Source organism: Pinus tabuliformis, chromosome 1_1 (genome assembly GCF_031772625.1).
Source record: "Pinus tabuliformis cultivar Carrire ecotype Pingquan chromosome 1_1, CPIR1, whole genome shotgun sequence".
Taxonomy (NCBI): domain Eukaryota; kingdom Viridiplantae; phylum Streptophyta; class Pinopsida; order Pinales; family Pinaceae; genus Pinus; species Pinus tabuliformis.
The window spans coordinates 839,604,298-839,626,997 of record NC_142297.1 but is presented as its reverse complement, the minus strand read 5'-3'; the positions used below and the strand labels follow the sequence as shown (position 1 = coordinate 839,626,997).

General features: G+C 34.0%; 1 protein-coding gene across 1 annotated transcript in view; it reads left to right on the top strand.

Annotated features, from left to right (window-relative positions):
* The window catches only part of LOC149216773 (putative CoA ligase CCL7), a 123,347-nt gene extending 102,734 nt beyond the window's left edge, over window positions 1-20,613 (top strand). Inside the window, exons 4-6 of the mRNA XM_089392843.1 lie at window positions 19,187-19,254; window positions 19,394-19,496; window positions 20,355-20,613. Of these exons, the coding sequence (XP_089248969.1) occupies window positions 19,187-19,254; window positions 19,394-19,496; window positions 20,355-20,468 (285 nt within the window). The 3' untranslated portion in view covers window positions 20,469-20,613. The remainder of the gene's footprint in view (window positions 1-19,186; window positions 19,255-19,393; window positions 19,497-20,354) is intronic.
* The last annotated feature ends 2,087 nt before the right edge of the window (window positions 20,614-22,700 follow it).

The window sequence follows — 22,700 nt, the reverse complement described above, 5'->3', positions numbered from 1 at the left end:
TCTATTCATGTCATTTGGGTTTACTAATGCCCCTAGCACATTTATGAGACCCATGAATGAAGTCTTGAAACCATGTTTGAGAAAGTTTGTTGTTATATAATTGAATGACATTTTGATTTTAAGTAAGACTACGGAAGCATTGAGAATTGGCAGCTTTAGGATGAATTTCCCCAAGAGAAATCCAATTGCCCCAAAAGAAGTCCATCTTGCCCCAAGGAAGAATTCAAACTGGTTAAAGGAAAATATTATTATTAATGTGTTCTTGAACTCCTCTTTAATGTGACAATTTTACTTGGGCAAGCAATCACCAATGTAATTGGTAAATTTATTTAAATATACTTAAGTGTAAATTGAAAGGGTTTTCATCAAGTCAGCTTTACCAAATTGATGGGCACCTTGACTCCAAAGACACCCATTGCCTCCTCCACCAAATTGTATAAATTAGAGGCCTTGGAAGCTCATTAACGCATACAATTGCAACGCATCTTTGGAGAGATAACTTCTAAGGAAGTCACAACATTATCAAGTCTAGTTGAAGTGGAGAGGAGGTCTATCTTGGTGTCTTTTTCTTGTGAATGATCTGGGCCGAGTTTAGTAGAATGCTAACCATATGGATAAGCAAATTTTTGGGCACATTTTGTTGTTAATTTTCTAAGATATAGACAAAGAGGTATTGTACCTTTTGGAGCGTTGAAACACCTAATAGAGGATTGTCTTAGAGTGTTGTGAGGCATGTTAAAGAGTAGGAGTAAGGTGACATGCATGTCTTAAGAGTCCAACACAACAAGTTCAAGGGTTGAAAGAAGGTTAATGCAAGTATGTTATGTCTGAGGAAACCCTAGCCATGGAAGTCTGTGACATAGGTCGTAGTTCAGTTAAGAGATTTGTGCTCATATTCGTTTGATTTCAAGGATATCAGGAAGACATCTTGAAAAGGTAAGTAGTTTGTCTTTCTGATTTGAAGATTTTCTAGGTGATAGGGTTTGCTCTAGTTTGGAGGCTTAGGGCAAACTTGTTTCAATTAAGTAGGCAGAATATTGTGCCCTAAGTCTTGTGCTTATAACAATGATAAATGGAAGTAGTCTTTGTGTCTATAACCATGATGAATGGAAGTAGTATTTGCGCCTACAACATTAATGAATGACAGTAATCCTTGAAATGTATGACAATGATGAATGGTATTGATACCTGTTCTAGAGAGAAGCATGGTCGTGATTCTTGATCTTATGATTGGGCTATAATTCTTGATCTTATAACAGTGAGTATAGTTGTGCCTTATGTGTTTATAACAGTGAGTATAGCAATATGTTATATGCTTATGACAGTGAAGTATAACATTGCCTTATGAGTTTATGACAATAAAGTATAGTAGTGCCTTATGAGTTTATGATAGTAAAGCATAGTAGTGCATTATGAGTTTATGATAGTGAAGTATAGCAGTGCCTTATGTGTTCATGATAGTGAAGGATTGCAGTGCCTTATGTGCTTATAACAATGAAGTATAGTTGTGACTCTAGTGTTTATATGACAGTGATATCTTTAGTGTGATGATATATCTTCAGTAAAGTATGGTAGAATATTCTCATGACCTTGATGTATGAAAAAGACCTCTAGACAATGATATATGATTGTGACATGACATAGATGTATGTCAGTTCTCTTCTGGATGTGGTATGACATTGAAGTATGTCAGTCGAACTTGCCCTCATGACATTAATGCAAGATAGTGATTCTTATGATTTTGATGATAGTGATCGTGACGAAGATATATGCTATCTTCAGTGATATGGAGGCAACCCTATCAGAAGTCTCATGAATGCCTCCTTGATAAGTATGTGTTGCTATTTTATGAGGATCCTGAATGATCCAAGGTTGGTCGTAGGTGGCGTAATGTGATTGATGTTGAAATACTTATTTCTCATGATATTTATACATTGCATCTTAGTTGAACATTTGATGAATACTTGAGAAGAAGAATTTGGTTGGTTTTTCCCCCTTGTGGGGGTTTTGCATTGGTCTCTGACCTAAATCCTAGTGTCTCTATTGTGTATGCTTTTCTTCTATTGTTCCTTACGGTTCGATTGCATTTTTGATGTTATTGTTCTGTCTACATAATTGCTAATGGTGATATGATGTTATGGGGTGAATGTAATGTGTAAGTGGTTGAAAAAGTAAAAAAATGCAATTATCCACAATAGAGAACAATCTAGCCCTAAAAATTAACATGGTATTAGGGATGGGCTGAAGAAAAGTCATTGAGATCACCCCTATGTAGAAACCTATGATGGATTTCATGATCAAGCAGAGTGGAAGAGATGAAGATATTGGAGACTTAAAAGAATGCTAGGGTTTGAAGGAAACCCTAGGGTGCTCTTGTTCTTACAAATAAAGGTTAGGGTTGGGAGAAACTATAGGAGTGGCCTTAAGGCTTGGGTTCTATCACATTGGATCCCTAGTGTGATTTAGAAACTTCATGATATGATATGATCGATGAAAATCCTATGACAGATTCAGAGAAACCCTAGGAGAGGGCATGATGCAGATCCAATGGTCATAGATAATTGAGCTTGGTTGCTAATGAAGGAGATTAAGGATACATGTGGTATTCAAGAGGAAGTATTCTTACTGGGTTAATGAACAGTGGTGCCTCATGACCAGAAGGAAGCAGGATCAAGGGTGCATTGTGAGCTTCCTACAATCCTCGTCAAAGGGGTGTGTTCAAGGAAGGTAGATCCATCTTGAGGGTCATCAAGATGAAGAGTGATGCAAGAAGAGTTAGCTCCAAGAGGGAGCTAGCGTAGGAAAAATAAGGAAACACTCTCATATTTAGAGAAGAAAAACAATGTTGCCTCATCATCAGGTACACTTTCATTATGTTTATTTACTTTTCCATTATTGCTCTTGCTTTTGTTTTGGGGTCTACAAGTACATTAGATGAATGTATGGACCTAATCCTCAATATCGAGATTGAGAAGGATGTAGAACCATCCCATTATTTGATTGGCACTTGAAAATAAACAACAACTCAAACCTCGAGGGGAGGATTGCAGCCTCCAGAGTTGATGACTATGACTGAAGAGGCTTCCTATTCAGAGGGAGTAGACTGTTAGATTGAATACAACACTATGATGAGATGTTATAGGTCCTTAATGCAAAAACCATCGAGATGACAAGATGCAACAATATTAAATGCTTTCACGATATTAAGTGACATGCCGTCAAAGGGAGAAGGATTGTTATAAGATCCTAACACATGTTGCCAGATGCATTATTATCAGATATATGTGAAGTTTACTTGCTCCATGATACTTAAGGAAGAATCATACTTGGAGCTACCTTAGGCTTTGAGGTACATGAGTAGGAGACTCATGATTGTGGATTGAAGCAAGTCCTTTGGGCTTGGTATACGTGGATTGATGGACATTTGTTGCGGATACCAACCTCTCTTCAAGGTTGAAGATATGTCTTTCATATTTGGTTTTATATACTAATAATTTATTTCTAACAAGATCAAATCATCTCAATAGTACGAAAGGGAGTTGATCTCTGAGCCCGGGAAATCCACTTATTGAGATTACAAGTGTAATAGAGAAATGATGAGGACTTCCTTGTTAAAAGAAGTATGTTGTCAAGGACTTGACATGATGGATTACACTAGTTGAGAGATTCCTCTTCAGATTCAGATTTGATGGATCCCACGATGAGCAGGCAACCATATGGATCCTTCCTTTGTAGCGTGTACTCTGAGCTAGATAGAGCTTGGACATGTATATTGAGATACCTATAGTCAATCATGAATTGAGACAATGTTGTGCTTGAAGAGATATGCTTATGCCAAATGAACCAAGAGTGTTGTGATTAGAAAGAACACATTGAATTGTTGCTCCGATATGGGTATTGCTTTGATTTCCTAGATGAGTAGGTAGCAAACTTCCATTGCACTCAGTGAAAAAGTGGTTGTTCAGTTAGATATGGTGCCACTAATGGAGCAATGAGGCTCTAACACAGAGGAAGCGATGAGGCTCTAACACAGAAGGAGCAATGTTCAACAGTAATTTATTGCATAATTGAAGCTTTGAGGCTTCAATTGATGAGCAGGTTGTTGACATTCTCACCAAGCCTTTGTTGAAAGGGAAGTTCTTGATCTTCAAAGAGCAGCTTGGAGTTGTGGAGAAAGCATTCCTTTTGGGAAGGGATCCCGGCTAATCACAAACACTAAGCTCCTGGGGGCGTGGGGTACTCATTGGAGCTATAGGGTTTGGAGGATCTTAGTCATTTTGATAAGCTGATCTTCCCTAGTCAAGTCCAGGTCTTGATCGAGTACATACCCCAGCATGCATCCTACCCACAAGTTGGGCTTGTTGGGATTGCTGCTCATCTCGCCAATGAATGAGGAGACTTTGGTATAGAGAATAGTTATCTATGGCAGACGCGTTTGGTAAATTGATCTCCCTAACTCGAGGATGCATGTGTTCAACCACTTGATCACTGAGGATCATGATGGATATGACATAGGGTATGGAGGATCTTTACCACTTGTGGTAAACTGATATCCCCTATGGTCCATGAGGATCAACTAGTGGATATAGGCTTTGGAGGATCTTTACCCTAGTCGTAAATTGATCTCCCCTATGATGATTCTTCTTTTTCTTTAGATCGGGACATCATTGTTTTGCAGATATGAGATGAGATTTAAGACGAGATGAGATATGATGCAATGATGATGAGACATGTACATTTGAGATGAGACTTTTGATATAGATGGAAATTCCTCCCTAGCTAAGAGGGAATGTTGAAAATTGGCAACTTAGGGATGAATCTCCCCAAGAGAAATCCAATTGCCCCAAAAGAAGCCCATCTTGCCCTAAGGAAGAATTCAAATTGGTTAAAGGAAAATATTATTATTGATGTGTTCTTGGCACTCCTCTTTAATGTGACAACTTTACTTGGGCAAGCAATTGTCAATGTAATTTGTAAATCTATTTAAATATACTTAAGTGTAAATTGAAAGGGTTTTCAAAAAGTCAGCTTTACCAAATTGATGGATCATTTTGACTCCAAAGGCACCCCTTGCATCCTCTACCAAATTGTATAAATTAGAGGCCTTGGAAGCTCATTAACACACACAATTGCAACACATCTTTGGAGAGATAGTTTCTAAGGCAGTCACAACCTTATCAAGTCTAGCCAAAGTGGAGAGGTCTATCTTGGTGTCTTTTTCTAGTGAATGATCTAGGTCGAGTTTAGTAGAATGTTGATCATATGGAAGAGCAGATTTATGGGCACATTTTGTTGTTAATTTTTTGAAATCTAGCCACAAAGGTATTGTACCTTTTGGAGGTCTGAAACACCTAATAGAGGACTATCTTAGAGTGTCATGAGGGATGGTAAAGAGTAGGAGTAAGGTCGCATGCCTTAAGGGTCCAACACAACAAGTTCAAGGGCTGAAAGAAGGTTAATGCAAGACTAATATGTTTGAGAAAACCCTAGTCGCAGAAGTATGTGACGCATGACACAATTTAGTCAAGAGATTTGTGCTTATTTTCGATTGATTTCAAGGTTGCCAGGAAGACGTCTTGAAGAGGTAAGTAGTTTGTCTTTGTGATTGGAAGATTTGCTAGGTGATGGGGTCTGCTCTATTTGGAGGCTTAGGGCAAACTTATTTCAATTAAGTAGGCAAATTATTGTGCCCTAAGTATTGTGCTTATGACAATGATAAATGGAAGTAGTCTTTGTGCCTAACCATGATGAATGGAAGTAGTATTTGTGCCTACAATAGTGATGAATGGCAACAATCCTTGAAATGTATGATTGATTTTTGACAGTGATGAATGGTATTGATACTTGTTCGAGAGAGAAGCATGGCGGTGATTCTTGATCTTATGATGGGGTTGTAATTCTTGATCTCATAACAATGAGTATAACAGTGCCTTATGTGTTTATAACAATGAGTATAGCAATTCCTTATATGCTTATGACAATGAAGTATGGTAGTGCCTTATGAGTTTATGACAATGAAGTATAACAATGCCTTATGTGTTTATGACAGTGAAGTATAGCAGTGCCTTATGTCCTTATGACAGTGAAGTATAATTGTGACTTTAGTGCTTACATGATAATGATATTTTCAATCTGATGATATATCTTTAGTAAAGTATGTTGGAATGTTCTCTTGATCTTGATGTATGACAAAGACCTGTGGACAATGATATATGATTGTGACTTGACATAGATGTATGTCAGTTCTCATTTGGTTATGGTATGACATTGAAGTATGTTAGTCAAACTTGTCCTCTTGATAGTGATGCAAGATAATGATTCTTACGATTGTGATGACAATGATCGTGATAGAGATATATGCTACCTTCAGTGATATGGAGGCAACCCTATTAGAAGTCTCATGAATGCCTCCTTGATAAGTATATCTGCTACTATTTTATGAGTATCATGAATGATCCAGGGTTGGCCCTAGGTGGTCTAATGTGATTGATGATGGAAGACTTATGTCTCATGATATTTGTACATTGTATCTTAGTTGAACATTTGATGAATATCTAAGAAGAAGAATTTGGTTGGGTTTCCCCCCTCGTGCGGTTTTTTCCTAGTCTCTAACCTAAATCCTGGTGTCTTTGTTGTGTATGCTTTTCTTCTTTTGTTCCTTACTGTTCCATTGTATTGTTGATGTTATTGTTCTCCCTGCATAATTGCTAATGGTGATATGATGTTATGGGGTGAATGTCATGTGTAAATTGTTGAAAAAGTATAAAAATGCAGTTATCCACAACATAGAACAATCTAGCCCAAAAAATTAATAGGAAGAACACCTGGAGGATGTGAAAAAGATGTTATAGTGGTTGAGAGAAGAGAAAAAAAATTGTAATAAATTTGAAAAAGTGTACATTTCTTAAGGAGTAGTTAGTGTACTTGGGATTTGTAATTTCTAAGGAAATCTTGAAGATGGATCCCAAGAAGGTAAAGGCCATCTTGGATTGGCCAACATTTAAGTGCGTGAGAAGCTTTTATGGTTTAGAAAGCTTCCATAGGAAATTTAACCAAATTTTTAGTGAGATTTATGCACCACTTGCAAAATTTATGAAGAAAGACATTGTCCAATGGACAACAATAGCCATGAAATTATTTGAAAAACTTGAAGATGAAGGTAACTAAATAGCTAGTTTTGGTGCTTCTAGATTTTAATAAGGTGTTTTAAGTGAACTGTGATGCAAGTGGTTCATCAATTGGAGCAATTTCAAATCAGGAAATAAGATCAATTGTATTCTTTACTAAGTTCAATGATACTAAGTATAAATTTAATAACAAAAATTATAACTTTACCATAAAAAAAAACAATAATAAAAAATAAACTTAAACTTAGAGTAAACTGATTAAAAAACATAAACCAAGCCCAAAACACAAAAAAAAATTGAAAGGAGAAAAAACATTAAAGTAGTATTTTACTTGCAAATCTATTCCAAACACCAAAACTCCAGAGGCCAAAGTTGGTGATAGGATTTGCTGTCATTGCTTGTATAGCCTATCTACGGGGTATAGGTAAATTAAAGGCAAACAAATTAAAAAAAAGCATTTAAAAAAAAAAGATAACTAGAAAAAGAAAAATAATACTATGGAAGAAAAAAACCAAAATTAAATCATAATTAATTTTACTAACTTTTTATTCTCATTCCTTTATCTGCATGTAATTGTTTATTTCTTCCTCGTCTTTCTAATTCTTTCTTTCATTCTTTTTTAATTTCTTTAATTTTGATTTTTTCTCCTAAATGGTTTTCTTTTTTAATAAATTTTATTTTATTAATTTGGTTTTATTGTTTTATATATTGATTTGTTTTATTCTATTAATTTATTATTATTTTTCTTTCACTTTCTTATTATTTTATAATTTTTTTTCATTATCTTTAATTTTATATTATTTTTCTTTTTAATATATATTTTTGTTTTTTAACTTTTTCAAAATCTATTTAATCTCTGTGGATCTATTTATTGACATAGATTCATCTTAACTCTAGATCTATCAAGCACCGAGAGATCAAATCTCTAGAAGTGCAAACCTCTCCTCAAGTTTTGCACACCAAAAAGAGATTTAAAGATTGAACTTGAGGAGGAATTTGATCTCTCTTTGTGCTTGATAGGTCCAGAATTAAGATGGATCTGTGCTAGTTTACATAATAGATAATTATGCAAAAATAAAGCATAAATTTTTAGACATTAAGAATATAAATACATGAATCAAAATCATTAAAATGGTATTCCCTAATCTTCTTTTTTTAAACTTTGCCTATAAGACATACAAAAATAAAGCCTAACTTTTTATACATAAGGCCCATTCACAAAGTTTTAAAGGAAGAAGTTAATACACTTTCATAAAAACACTCTCATGCCAGAGGACAACAATAAATAAAGGTATTTTTGGTCTGAGATTTTTCTTTTATTTACACAAATCATTCGCAAAAGATTTAAAATATAATATAACCCCAAGGGTTAGCTCAATTGATCGAGTTTCAGTAGCTAAAACACCTCTCTATCCCTTTGGGTGGATCTACTTAGATATTTCCTCATAGAAAAAAAAGAAAAGAAAAGAAAAAGAAGAAGATGATGATGATTTAAAAGAAAAATAAAAAGAAAAAGAAAATAACTCTGGTTTTTGTTTTTATTTTTAAATTAAGAAATTATAACGTAAAAAGTTTTCAATTTTTTCCCTATTTTTTTTTTAAACTTCACCTATAAGACATGATACAAAATAAAGCCTATTTTTGTGTTCTCAAAAAATAACTCTTTTTTTAATTTTTATTTTTAAATTAAGTAATTATAACTTAAAAAAATATTAATTTTTTCCTTTTTTTTTTTTTAAATCTGCCTAAAAGACACTCCGATACAAAAATAAAGCCTATTTTGGTGTTCTGCAAGTGAAGGCTTACCTCTACCAATAATAGCCACCTTTGATATTGACAAATCAAAGTCCTAATTCCTGAATCACTTCATGAATCTTTTGTTTCTATATGTAGCTCTCACACAAAAGGATTCAAATCTCAAATTTGGCACAACAAATTGATGATTGGTTGCCTATAAAAAATTCTCATGGTGGAGGACAACAATAATTATACAAACGTAATGCCTGAATTTTCAAACATAAGGAATATAGATACATAAACACCGTATTCCATAAAAAAAATTAAACACTTTTCCTATAATATAATTTGATACAAAAATAAAGCCTAATTTTTCAGACATAAAGACTATAGATACATGAATCAAAATCATTGAAACAGGATAAAGATAAAATAACTCTTTTTATTTTATTTTTGGCACAACACACTGACAATTGGTTATTTTTATTTGTGGAAAATTCATTAGAATTTTATGCCTTTAAATAGGTTACATTATAGAAAAATACCATGGTAAAAAACCATGGGTTGTGAAAACGGTGAGTGATTTATTTTTTTATTTTTTATTTTATAGGCTAGATTAGAGAAGAATACCAGTAGACAAAACCATGGGTTGTGAAAATCTTGAGTCAAAATCTTTCATAAGGGTAAATTCGTTATTTTATTTTAATTTAATAAATTTTTTTATTCTATTTTATTTTATATTATATTTCTTGTTTTATTATTTTATTTTTATGTAATTATCCCTAGTTAAAATGTTCCGTTAATAATTATAATCATTACTTTTATAATTTAATTTAATTTAATTTTGTTTATTAAATTAAATTAAAATTTTCTATTATGTACTTTAATTGAGCCAAAATGTTAAAAATTACATCCCTTGTAGACTATATATATATATATATATATTTATATAATTTGACCAAGCCAAAATGTTTAACAGGATAGGACAAGATTGGACATGGATTACAGAGTTGGTGCAATAAATTCATAGAGATTATTCATTGCCTGTTTCCTTTTCCAACTATGGTATATATTACGGTTTAAACATGTATAAAATTTGAAAGTTATAGCACAATGTTAATAGTAAAACACTTAGAACAAAGTTTAGCTACTCTTTAAAACTTATATATATATTACTCTTGAAAAGCATTGATGATTAGCGTAACTGGTTGAGTCCTCGTTGTTAAAGTGCCTTTGCTATTGAGAGGTCATGGGTTCAATTCTCTCAACACTCTGTGGGTCAAGCTCCATGGTTGAGCTGACAAGAACTAATCTCTTTGGGTAGATCTGCTTGGTACAAATATTTTGTGGATGTAGTGGTCACCAATCTCCAGGATCCGTGAACCACATAGCAAAAAAAATCTACTCTTTGAAACTTATATATATGGTTTTGAGTTTCAGTTATGATATAGGTGACATTTTAAATATGTATTAAATTTATCAATCTCCTAAAACTTTTCGCTTTGCGGCCCTGAGCTCCACCTTGATTCGATTCGGCTACCCTATTGGTTGCCGCAAGCCTAGCCATGCTAGCATGGTCAGTGTCTCTGTCGCTGCTCCTCCCACTCTTTTTGTTCAACTCTTCCTTTTTCAGCCTTTTGTTGCTTCCCTGCGTTCTTCTTCCATTCAACCCCTGGCCCGTTGGGCCTTGATCTGGTCGAGTGGTCAACCATGACCAATCCAGCCTCTGCTTCCTTGCTCAACTAAGAGATCGCGAATTTTAGTTTAGTGGTCACAAATGGCTTGAAGTTTCAGAAGGCTTCATCATCTCATTTCATCAATAATTCACAAGCCATAATTCACGCTCTTTAGGTGGCAGATCAACGACTTATTGGTCAATTCATGGCACTATGGCCCTCCCCTAGAACTGTGTGTTAATGGGTATTGAACAACTAGAAGCCTCTTATCAATGGAGAAGTCAATTTGCCCTTCTGCAGCAAGGGCCTCTTCACCTTCTTTGAGAAAAAATCAAATCAGGACAAAATCTTTCGAAGTGGCCCATATTTTATGGGTGCACAAGGAATTTACTTGGATCAATGGAGTCCTAATTTTAATCCAGACTACGATGTACCCTTCGTTGTGCTGGTTTGGGTAAAGTTGCCCTTTCTTCCTCTTCAATCTTGGAATGACACGACCTTCAGAAAGATTGGTAACGCCCTAGGGAAATATGTTGATTACACTTAGCCGCGTGATGGACTTTTTCTTGTGCTAGAATTTGTGTAGAGGTAGATTTGGAGAAGGGTTTTCTTGTTGCGATCATTTTAAGCCTTCGATAGTCAGTCGCACATTCAAGAGGTGGACTACGGTCCTCTTCCTTTTAAATGCAAGATTTTCTGTGCCGATGGTCACTTTGCCAGAAATTGCCCTAAGAAACCAAAGCAACCTAAAAAGCAAGGAGTATAGAGCAATCAATGGCAACAGGACAAAGGAAGGAAGGGTCCTCAAAAGAAACAACCTCCCTCCTCCCAACAATAGAAGCAAGCTCCCTCGAAAGAACCTGGGCCATCCTCCCCCAAGCTCAATTCTGCTAAGATCAGGGAAGGCACGAGCAAATCTATCTCTCAAGGAAACACTGGTAATAGATTTGATGCTTTGGCCAACGAAACAGAAGAAGGGGAGATCTCACATTCAGATCTTCCAAATCCATATCCGCCCTCCAATCAAAATGCTCCCCAAGGCTTGATAGAGGGGCATCTCTACAACAAGATCCAAGGAAGATTCTAAAGCTACTCAAGGTGATTCTTCAAAAGAAGAGGAAGACTTCTTGTCACCTAGAGATGGCACAGTTGGGGCCCCTTTTGCTAGCTCACCAAATTAGAAATCTAAAGCGAACAAAGCCACAGAGGAGTGTCATACATGTCAGTCTAGAAGGAAAACTAACAAAGAAATAAGGATAGAGCAAACTGAAAAAGAAAAAAGAACTAGGACATCAACCCACTCTTAAACATATCCAAATGGGAGAAGTAGGAAGCAAAGGAACCAAAAGAAGCATAGGCATAGCCCTATGTAGGGCCCCCCTCTCCAAAAGTAAATAATGATAGTTCTCTCCTCGAATTGTAGGGGATTGGGGCCTGAAAAAAGGAGATCAAAAGCCAAATCTCTAATATAAAAAGAAAAGTCCTCTATCGTCGTTCTCGAGGAGACTAAATTAGAGGAACATGAAATATTAGCACATCAATTTCAAATGTGGTATGCAGTGGAATCTCCTAGTCACCGCAAGAGGGGTTTCAGGAGGCCTCTGTACCCTCTGGGACCCATCTCAGGTTCGCCTCATCAACTCCTTATCAAATGTTCATTGGATTGTAGCTTCGTTCCTTGATATTACTTCAAATCAGGTATGCTTGATGGTCAATGCTTACACGCCTGTTCATTTTAGAGAAAAACATGATTGTTGGGCCTCTCTCCACAACCTTGTTAACATTGAATTTGGGGCTTTTTGTATTCTTGGGGGGACTTCAATACTACCCTAAATAGCTGGCAGAAATAGGGGGAATCGTCTTTCAGAGACCCATTTCAAGAGAAAATGGAAGATTTTATGTCATAGGCTAAATTGTTGGACATTAAACTATTTGGATTCAAATATACCTATAATAATAGGCGTGTAGGCCCCAACCATATAGCCGCTAGATTAGATTGATTCCTTATCTTTGATGACTTTCCCTGTTGCAATATCTCCATAAAATCCTCCATTCTCCCTTGGAATGGTTCTGACCATCGCCCAATTAGACTTGATCCTTAAAAACTATAATAGACATAGAGCAATTCATGATATGGAGAATACTTTCAGTCACCTTCGTACTGCCTTGGAAAAAGAACCGATAATAGGGGAAATGATAAGAGAGGATAAGATTTTGTTTGATAAATATCATGCGTTGCTGAAAGAGGAAGAATATTGGAGACTAAAGTCTTGAAGTGTGTGGCTCCAAGTAGGGGACATAAATACCAAATATTTTCATAAATAAGCAAAAAAACACGGGAAGGAAAAAAAACATCTAGGAAATCATGATAAATGGTGTAAAGTTGGCAACTTTCATCGAATCAAGGGAGAAGTAGTTGCTTTCTTCAGTAACCTCTACTCCCAACGCGAGCCCTCGTTTCAGGAATCTGAAAATTATATGTCGGAGCACACTTTGCATCTCATCACTGAAGGCATGAATAAACAATTAACCCTCCCTCCAATGGAAGAGATCTATTCTCCTTGGGGGAGCCTCGACGACCATTGCACAAAGATTTAAATTGGTCCTAGATCACTTCCTTGCAACCACAAGAGGTCTAGCCAACTCAGCCAAGTTGCAGATTTACTTGTGGAACATTTCGGTGGTCAAGCATCTCCAAATTGGTGCTATCTTTAGCTTCAACTCAGTTAAGATTGGAAAGATTCAAATATCTTGGGATCCCCATTTGATTAAAATCTCTTTCTCCTTAGGCATGACTTTTTGTCCTCTCAAAGATAAAAACAAACTTGAATCTCGGGGCGCTGGATGGCTCACTTTAGTTGGCCGCATAGTTCTCATTAAATCTATTCTATCATCCATCCCCTGGTACCACTTCTCTGCTCTACTGGCGCCTAAATATATCTTGCAGGCTTTGGGGAAGGTTATTCAGAAGTTTCTTTGGGAAGGAAGCAAAGTCTCTTCTAAAAAATTCCACTTGATCAATTGGAATATTATTCGAGCTCCTAGAGATCATGAAGGTTTGGGGATCAGGGACCCTGCCCTGATGAATCAGGCAATGGGAGCCAAGCTAGCCTAGAAAATGAAAACAAATACGGACTCCTGGTGGGTCAAAATTCTTTCTAGTAAATATTCGTGATGCAGCTCTGGAAACAGAATTGAACCTCCCTCCTCTTTGAGAACCCACTCACCTGCTTGGAGACTCATCTTTGCCTCATTTGAATTGATTAATAACCATCTTAGTTGGACCCAGTGTAATGGTTCTAATATCAACTTATGGTCTGACTTGATCTTGAATCGCCCTCCTCAGGGCATTGCAACATCATCTTTCAAATATGGGGATCTCAACACTAGCCCAAATAAGTAATTGGGATAGTGCATGCTTCTAGTATGGATGGTGTCTGGATGACATCCCCTCCAACCTTACCAACCTCGCAGGTATGGTCAAAGTTAGATTGTCTAGTTGTGCTCCAACATACTGTCAACTGGAAGATAAGTTGGGCCTGAAATCCCATGTGTATACAATCAAAGGAGGTTATGAAGAATTATTGTTCTCTTAGCAAATCCCTCTAAAATATTCTATTTGGAAAAAGCTCTAGTTAAATAACGCCATACCCGAAATTAGTTCTTTCTATTGGATCCTTCTCCACAAGAAAATTCTAACCTCTGAAAGTCTCAAAAAGAGAAGGATAAGTGGAACATTGTGTTGCCCTCTTTGCTTCCTGCAGGAAGAATCAATCCCCCACTTATTTTTATCATGTCCCTTTTCTCTTCAAGTTTGGGAAGCTGTTGTGGGTCCCTTATTCGTCCGCTTGAATATGCTTAATGATATCTCTAATCTCATTACAAGCTAGCATAAAAATTATGTTTGAACTTTTCAAGCAACCCTGGTTTTAAATGGATCTAGACTTCTCTTTTGAAGTTCATCTGTTGGCAAATTTGGCATTCTAGAAACAGTGTGATCTTCAAAAATGTCCTAATCCCTCCCAACATTATTGTTGCTAAAGCTCTCTCTTTATGTGGGGAAACGAATAGAATGAAATTAAAAGATCAAGACCCACTTTTGGATTGCTAGGAAAGAAAATGGATGGATTTGCTTGTGGATCCGTTAGCTCACCTTCCTTCTTTTGCTCTCCCAAATAATCTAGCTAATATGAACTAGAAGCTTCATCTTTCATATGCAAACTTTAATGACTAGCGAATGAGGCAAAACAAATGGATCATTTTCTTTGATGGAGCCTCGAAAAAGAATCCAGGGGTGGTGGGAGGGGGAGGGATTCTCTTAAATCCCGATGGAGATCCGAAAACAAAGTTCACTTGGAGACTCGGTCAAAGAATGAATAATCTCGCTAAGATGTATGGACTCTTCCTAGGCCTCCCAAGTGGCCAAAGATCATAACATCTCTTCTATTGACATCTTGGGGGGCTTCAACTGGAAGAGGGTCAGTGTGATGTCAAGGCTCCCTCAGATGGAAGGTTATTCTATGAATATTTCAAATGAGACTCTGAATCCCCCCATCAATAGAAAAGATGAATGGATAATGGCCTGAATTAATTTGATCAAATTATATGGCAAGGATAGCCCTCCCTTCATGCCTTCGAAGCTGGCTCCTTTGGAATATCTCTCGAGGCTCACTCATCTACATGTCCTGTCACATGAGGTGGCAGGCTTCATGGATGTAGCAAGGGGAGAATTTATACCAGACGAGCTACGACCAATATTTGGACTTCTATTCTCTCTTGTATCTGTGTTCGTACCAGGTGGGATGGACAACATATGGGTTATACATATGAATTTGGTGTCGGCGACATTCCTTGAATCACGAGAACCCCTTGAATTACAAACAACATTCATGGAGGTTGATATCAGGAATAAGTTACAAAATTTGGACCATAACTATTCATATGGGAATGCTTGTGGCCAGCGCTATATGTGGTGGTTTCTCTAGTCCTTTAATTCAGGTTTTGTGCTCATCTTTTTAGCCAGTTGGAATCCTCACTGGACTTGCTCCCCCCTTCAGATCAGACAGGGGGTTCCCCTGCTCTCAGTAAACTCTGGGCTCTTCTTCATTTGTGCAAAACATGGGCTCAATTCGTCCAAGAACGCAACGGAGAAATCAAATTTTTTTAGGGAAAAAGTTTAGGCAGTGTCAATAGTAATTGCAAAGGCTCACAATTTTGTTCGACCATGTTCTCTGTCGCCTTGCGTGCTCAGTGAAGTAGCTCCAACGAAAAGAAGGGATCTCGTCAAGGATTTCTGGTCCTTTTGTCATCATTCACAATTGGGTCAACTTCTTAGAGGTATCTTCGTTTGCTCCCTTCTTGTCTCATCGAGTGTTGTGCTTCTCTGAGTCTAGCTGACCAGAAAGCCCTCACCTGGCACCTTTCATCTCCGGATTCGAGCACTTTGGGATCGTGTACAAAACTTGGCTTTAAGCTCACAATGGAAAATCAGGGAATTCCTTCTTTCGTCTTTGCCTTTGACAACCTCACTCATTGTAACCTCTAACCACACCTCTCAGTGGATAGGCAAGAGGAAATCAATGATCTCTGTCAACAAATCAGCCAAAGTGAGCGAAAATTCTATCTTTGGTAAAGGAAGTTCAGATTCAACAAGTCAGAACTAACCAGCTAGAAGATGAGATGGACTGGATGTGCCGCCAACTTGTCGAACTGCAGGAATAGAGAAATTCAGAGGACAACAGAAGCACGGCCAGTAGTGCCCCAATTGGCCCCTCGGACAAGATGTCCATGGATCCTCTCAGTAACCCATGTTTGTTCCATGTAAATGCATTTCGTTAAGCGGTCAGTATTGCAGAGTTTATAGGAGCATCAATGTTTGTTTTTGCTCTAGGAAGGAATGTAGCAAAAGCCTGGCAGAAAATTTCAAAGTTTCTTCTTTCAACTCCTCTGGAAGAGTTTGTATCTATGAACAGAATGTAAATTCCCCGAGTATTTTGCTGCAACCGGGCACATAATTAATAGAAACTCATTCTCACTTGTGTCGGAAGAAATATGTATAACATTCTAAAGTCATAAAACAATTGCAATCATGAAATACATATAAAGAGGTTAGCTACTCTTTAAAGCATATATAGACATGATTTTGAACTCCAATTATAATATAGCATCAACATACTTACTTTATGATTCATATTATGTAATATAGCATCAACATACTTACTTTATGATTCATATTATGTTGTGAAGATTAAAAAAATCAAGAAAATGACTATAGTGGTAGTTAGCAAGTTTAATTTTTTTTTATTTGGGTTCTATTTTTTGGAGACATGTTAGTTTATGTGGTAAAAATTTGAATCAGTTGAAAATAGTGACTAGAGAACTTATTTAATTAAAAAAAGACATAATTATTTTGGAGATAAATCTCAATCTTTGATTTGTGAATGTTTATTATAAATATTTTATAAAGATTAAATTTTACCATTTATTTAATAATTATTGATAATTAAATAAACATACTTATAAATATAATTATACTTTGTATAAAATTCCAACTTATAACATCATTTTAATCATAAAATATTTAGAAAAAAATTAACTTATTTTTAAAATCTTATATATTTTTACGGGGTTTTGAACTTTTAAAATTTACAGTGATTTGCAAGTTGTCACTTGCAAAAGACTTTAACGTCAATCTTGAAATCCCTGTAAAGTATTTAACTACCGTATAAATTCTTATACATAATACATATATATAATGAAATGATATTTTAAGGTCCACGAGACTAAAAATAGTCTATGAGACCATTAGTTCCATATTTTTCGCTTTTTGCAATTTAATCCTTTTCTAATTCAAATTGATGATGCACTGACCCAACCTTCCAACAATCCCCTCGCTAAAAAGACATTGCCAAGAAACTGATGCTAACATATTCTTCTAACTTTCTCTGATGTCTTTGAATGCATCACATTCCAAATTGAAATGTTTTTCTGATTCTACAACCCCACCTGCAAAATGTACACACCTGATCTTCCCAAGCTTCTTTAGGCCTTTTCCACCGTCTTGTTTCACACCGAAGTTGATGTGAGTTGGTCCTTAAGTGAGCAATAAGAACCTTTGCCCTCCACGAAATGATAGCTCCAATGAACTCTTTTTATATGTATGGTTTTAGTCAATGCAAAGTTTAATTGCATAAATTTTTTAAAATTTTAATTAATATAGAAAGTGTCTATCAAGGGGGAGGAATTGCCTAGACGGCTAAAAGTGGCCGGAATCTGGGCAATTTTTTTTTTTTAATCTTGCACTAGCAGGTTTTGAATCATGTTTTTGATGGTGGAAACAGATTTAGCACCATCAAAAACTTATGGGACACCCAAAACTTTGAAGTTTGATAACTGTAACCTAGATTTTTACAAAAATCTCTGCCAGATTTTATCAAAATCTTACGAAAATTTCCATAATTTTCAGAGAAAAAAATCTAATTAAAATGCGCGATTAATATATACACTTTTTAACTTTTAAAATTTATGGGGATTTGAATATTTTAATAACTTTTTAGAGAGATGTAAAATTCACTATCACAGTTAACTATTTTGTCACCAGGTTGCCCAGCTGAATTGGAATGTTTAATTAATAAATAAATTAACTATTTTTTCATTAGGTTTTCCAGCTGAATTAGAGTATTTGATTGACTAATTAATATATATATATATATATATATATATATTTATTTATTTGAATTTCAAAAAATTTATGTGTTTTTGCAGGTTGTTACTTCCAAATATTTTAATACTATATCTTTTTATTAAAGTGAATGCTATTATTTAATTTATATTTATCAGTTTTTGAACTTTTAAAATTTACAGTGATTTGCAAGTTGTTACTGGCAAAAGATTTTACCATCAATATTGAAACACCTGTAAAGTCTTTAATATATATAGTTAGTCTATGTAGTGTTTAATTGCATAAACTTTTTAAAACTTTAATAATATACACACTTTTGAACTTTTACAATTTTTAATTAATATATACAATTTTGAATTTTTGAATTTTGGGGATTTTCAAGTTGTTTCTTCTATGTTGTTACTGGCAAAAGATTTTACCATCAATATTGAAACACAGGTAAAGTCTTTAATATATATAGTTAGTCTATGTAGTGTTTAATTGCATAAACTTTTTAAAACTTTAATAATATACACACTTTTGAACTTTTACAATTTTTAATTAATATATACACTTTTGAATTTTAGAATTTTGGGGATTTTCAAGTTGTTTCTTCTAAATAATTTTTAATAGTATGCTTTTTTATTATTATGAAAACTCAACTCTAAAATGAATATTTTAATAGGTTTTTAGAGATATGTAAAGTTCACTATCACAGTATTTTGTCATCGGTTTACCAGCTGAATTGGAGTGCTTTATATATATATATATTTGAACTTCAAAGAATTTATGGTAATTTGCAAGTTGTTCCTTACAAATATTTGAATTTATGGTAATTTGCAAGTTGTTCCTTACAAATATTTTTAGTAGTATGATTTTCTTAAAAAAAAAATAAAAAAAATAAAGTCCAATGCTATTATGAATACTTTAATAGGTTTTTAGAGACATGTGAAGTTAACTATCACAATGGATTATTTTGCCATCAGGTTGCCCCTGCTGAGTTGGAGGGCTTATTGTTGACACATCCCCAAATTGCAGATGCTGGAGTTATTCCGTATGTGATACTCTATTTATTTATATAGGCAGTTTTATTTCCATGTTTTGAGTTGCATTCAGAGAAACAAAAGAATATGTAATGGTATGAAAAATGTAAATCGCTTGATTCATTTTTAAAGGTGAGTTCCTTTTTGCAGCCTTCCTGATCTAAAAGCTGGAGAGGTTCCAATAGCATATGTTGTACGTAACCCTGGAAGCTCTTTGACGGAAAAAGATGCCATGGATTATGTCGCCAAACAGGTAATAAAAAAGATAATATGCGGATAAATACTTTTTCTTAATCATATTTGGGATGTTATATCCTTTTAAAACTTATTTTGTTGGTTATTTTTAACATATTTTGTAAGCTATATGTTGGTTGATAATTATATTGTTTTTGTTTTCTGTATCATGTTTTGTGAGTTATTTTCTAAGGTGGTTGTTATATATATGACATTGCAAATTATTTTATTATGATAACATATTTTTAAGTTGGATTCTATGCAATGAAGGCTCCATTTTTAATGGTGTATAGGAAAATATCAACTGAAAATTACAGAACTAGATATGGCAGCACTATGAAGATTTTAGAAAGAAAAAACTAAAATGTAAAGCTGAATGAGTATACCTCGAAATGTTGGGCTGAAGAAGGAAATATAATCTGGGTACATGATGCATACTTGTGATGGAGAAGGTTGATAGAAAGATTAAGTACCTGGTATTATGAAGTCCTGAATTTGGTGCCTGATATCGCCCACTGTTATGCTCACTTGCCACCACTGTTATGCTCACTTGTCAGAATTCATTTGGAGAAGAAAGGCCTTTATTTTTTTCAGGGGGTGGGGCCCCGCTGAAGAAGCTATATATTGTCAAATACATTCTGTACATAGTACATACATCACTGACCATGGCCCAAATAAGCTGCTGCAGCTCGGCAGAACTTGATACTGGCCGGGGGCATGTAAACCAAACACCCCGACCATTACATCATGCACTCATATGCACCTTTATTATTGTTACACGTCTTTATATTTTTGAATTGCATTTCACATTAATATTATGTGTTTATCGGTAATCATAATTAGGTCCTAATATAATTTGATGCTTATTGTTGTATAGGTCGCACCATTTAAAAGGTTGCATAGAGTCAATTTTGTAGACTCTATACCCAAGTCTGCCTCAGGGAAGATTCTTCGACGAGAGCTTATTGCTAAGGCCAAATCAAAATTGTAAGCAAAGAAATACATCATTTTTCCTGGTATCATGATACAAGGTTGCACAAACTTTGTAAGTGTCACCCGAGATGAACAAGGAATTTGTTCCGCAAGTGTGAACAAAAGTAATTTAGAGGCAATTAATAAAATAAATGATTATATTATTTTTGTGAATATATATTATATTATGTAAAGGTGGGACATTTGCAATATATGATAGTTTATATATTCTTTAATAAAGATGATCAAATATAGAAAATTGTATATATATGAATATTAAATTTGTTTTTGGATTCTTGGATTAATTATAAATGGATACATTGTTAAGGCAGTTTTTGCTATAGGTTATTGGCTTAAGTTCCACATACGTAACTTATATATATATATATATATAATATTCATTTTTATTTAGTATGTTAACCTGTTTTATCTTAAATATATTTAAAATATTAAAAAATGTAATTTCTTAGATATGTAAAATTATAATTTTTTAGAAAATTTTAACAATTTTCATTATTATTTTGTATTTAGATATGTATTTTTTTTAAATACATTTAATATATAGGAAATATGATTTCAATGTTCTCGAAAATTTTATATTTTATATAAAATAATTTAACAAACTTATATGTTGTATACAAATTTTATGATAACATATGATATAAGAAAGTGGAATTATATAAAATGTTAATTTAAAATTTCAATTTCACCATATTTTCTTATAATAAATTATATAAATATAAAAGTTTGTAGTATGGTATTAGTTAAATTGTTAATAAAATGGTTCACGATATATGATCGAATGCTATGTTAAGGTATTGCTTGATGTGAAATTATTTACCTTGATCTGGATGATATATTAGACATGATGATGATGTAGTCCCACCCAAATTTACAAAAAAATTGTTAATGAAAACATAAATTTAATATAGAATAGATATAGAATAGTTTTTGATATGATATATTAGACATGATGATGATGTAGTCCTACCCAAACTTACAAAAAAATTGTTAATGAAAACATAAATTTAATATATTGTTAGAATAGGTATAGAATAGTTTTTGATACTTAAATTGTGTAAAGAACAATTTACATAACATTGGAAAGCAATATTTTTTTCCAAGTGAATTGAATAAATTTATTTGCAAAAAGAATTATTATATTGTTTTTTTTTTTCATTTTTAAACTATTTGAGTTTAAAATTAAAAGACGAAGATTTTAATATTAAAAAAAAGAAGAAAAATAACAATTTTTTTGAATTGCAGAATCAATATTTAATGGTGATATGTACACTTCCATCTCATTATCGATGTACTTGAAAAAAATAAAATTATTTAAGTGAATAAAATATCATTTATTTGCTAATAAAATTATGATATTGATTGTTATCACTTATAAAATTATTATATATATATATATATATATATATATATATATATATATATATATATATATATATATATATATATATATACTTTGTATAATATTAAGTAAAAATGATTTATATGAATATAACAATAATTATTTTAAAATAATATTCCAATCATTTCTTTGAAAAACTTTATAAATTTTATGTGCACACAAATTATTCTTTCTATGAACTTTTTAGCACTCACTTTTAATGAAATACATAATAAATAAAATGAGGAAGTTGGCATAATATTATTTCTATTTAAGAAATGGCTCAGAATTAAGTAAACAATGTTAATCTTTATTGGATTTACTAGGCATACAAATAGAAAATAGCCAAATAACAAATTTCTAATGGAGCAAATAATGGCAATCATTTCTAGAATCATCATGCATAATATTAGCACATCCATCTTAGTAATGAATGGTGTATTTTTTTACCGAGGAAAAAAAACGAACTTTTTTATAAGAAATAAAAAAGTTACAAGCACATGAGTTAACATTCCAGCAGCTTCTGTGATCTTGAGACCAACATCAGTCCTCAAGGAGAGAGTCATACTCCCCCTTGAATCATCAAGTTCAACCAAAAGGAAATAAGCACTTCCTCGCTTACTTTCAGCACTGAATCGTTGCCTACTAAGGACAACTCTGTCAAAAGATTTTAAACAACAATGACAAAATAAAACATGGGCCTCCTTTTAACACAGGAAAACGACCCACGGATCTGTTTTTTATGAGTTTGTTTCCAGCAAAACATATCCGAAAAACAGGAAATAGAAACCATCAGAGTTTAACTTGTCCGAAACAAAAAAGTACAGGATATAAGCAAACTGACTATAA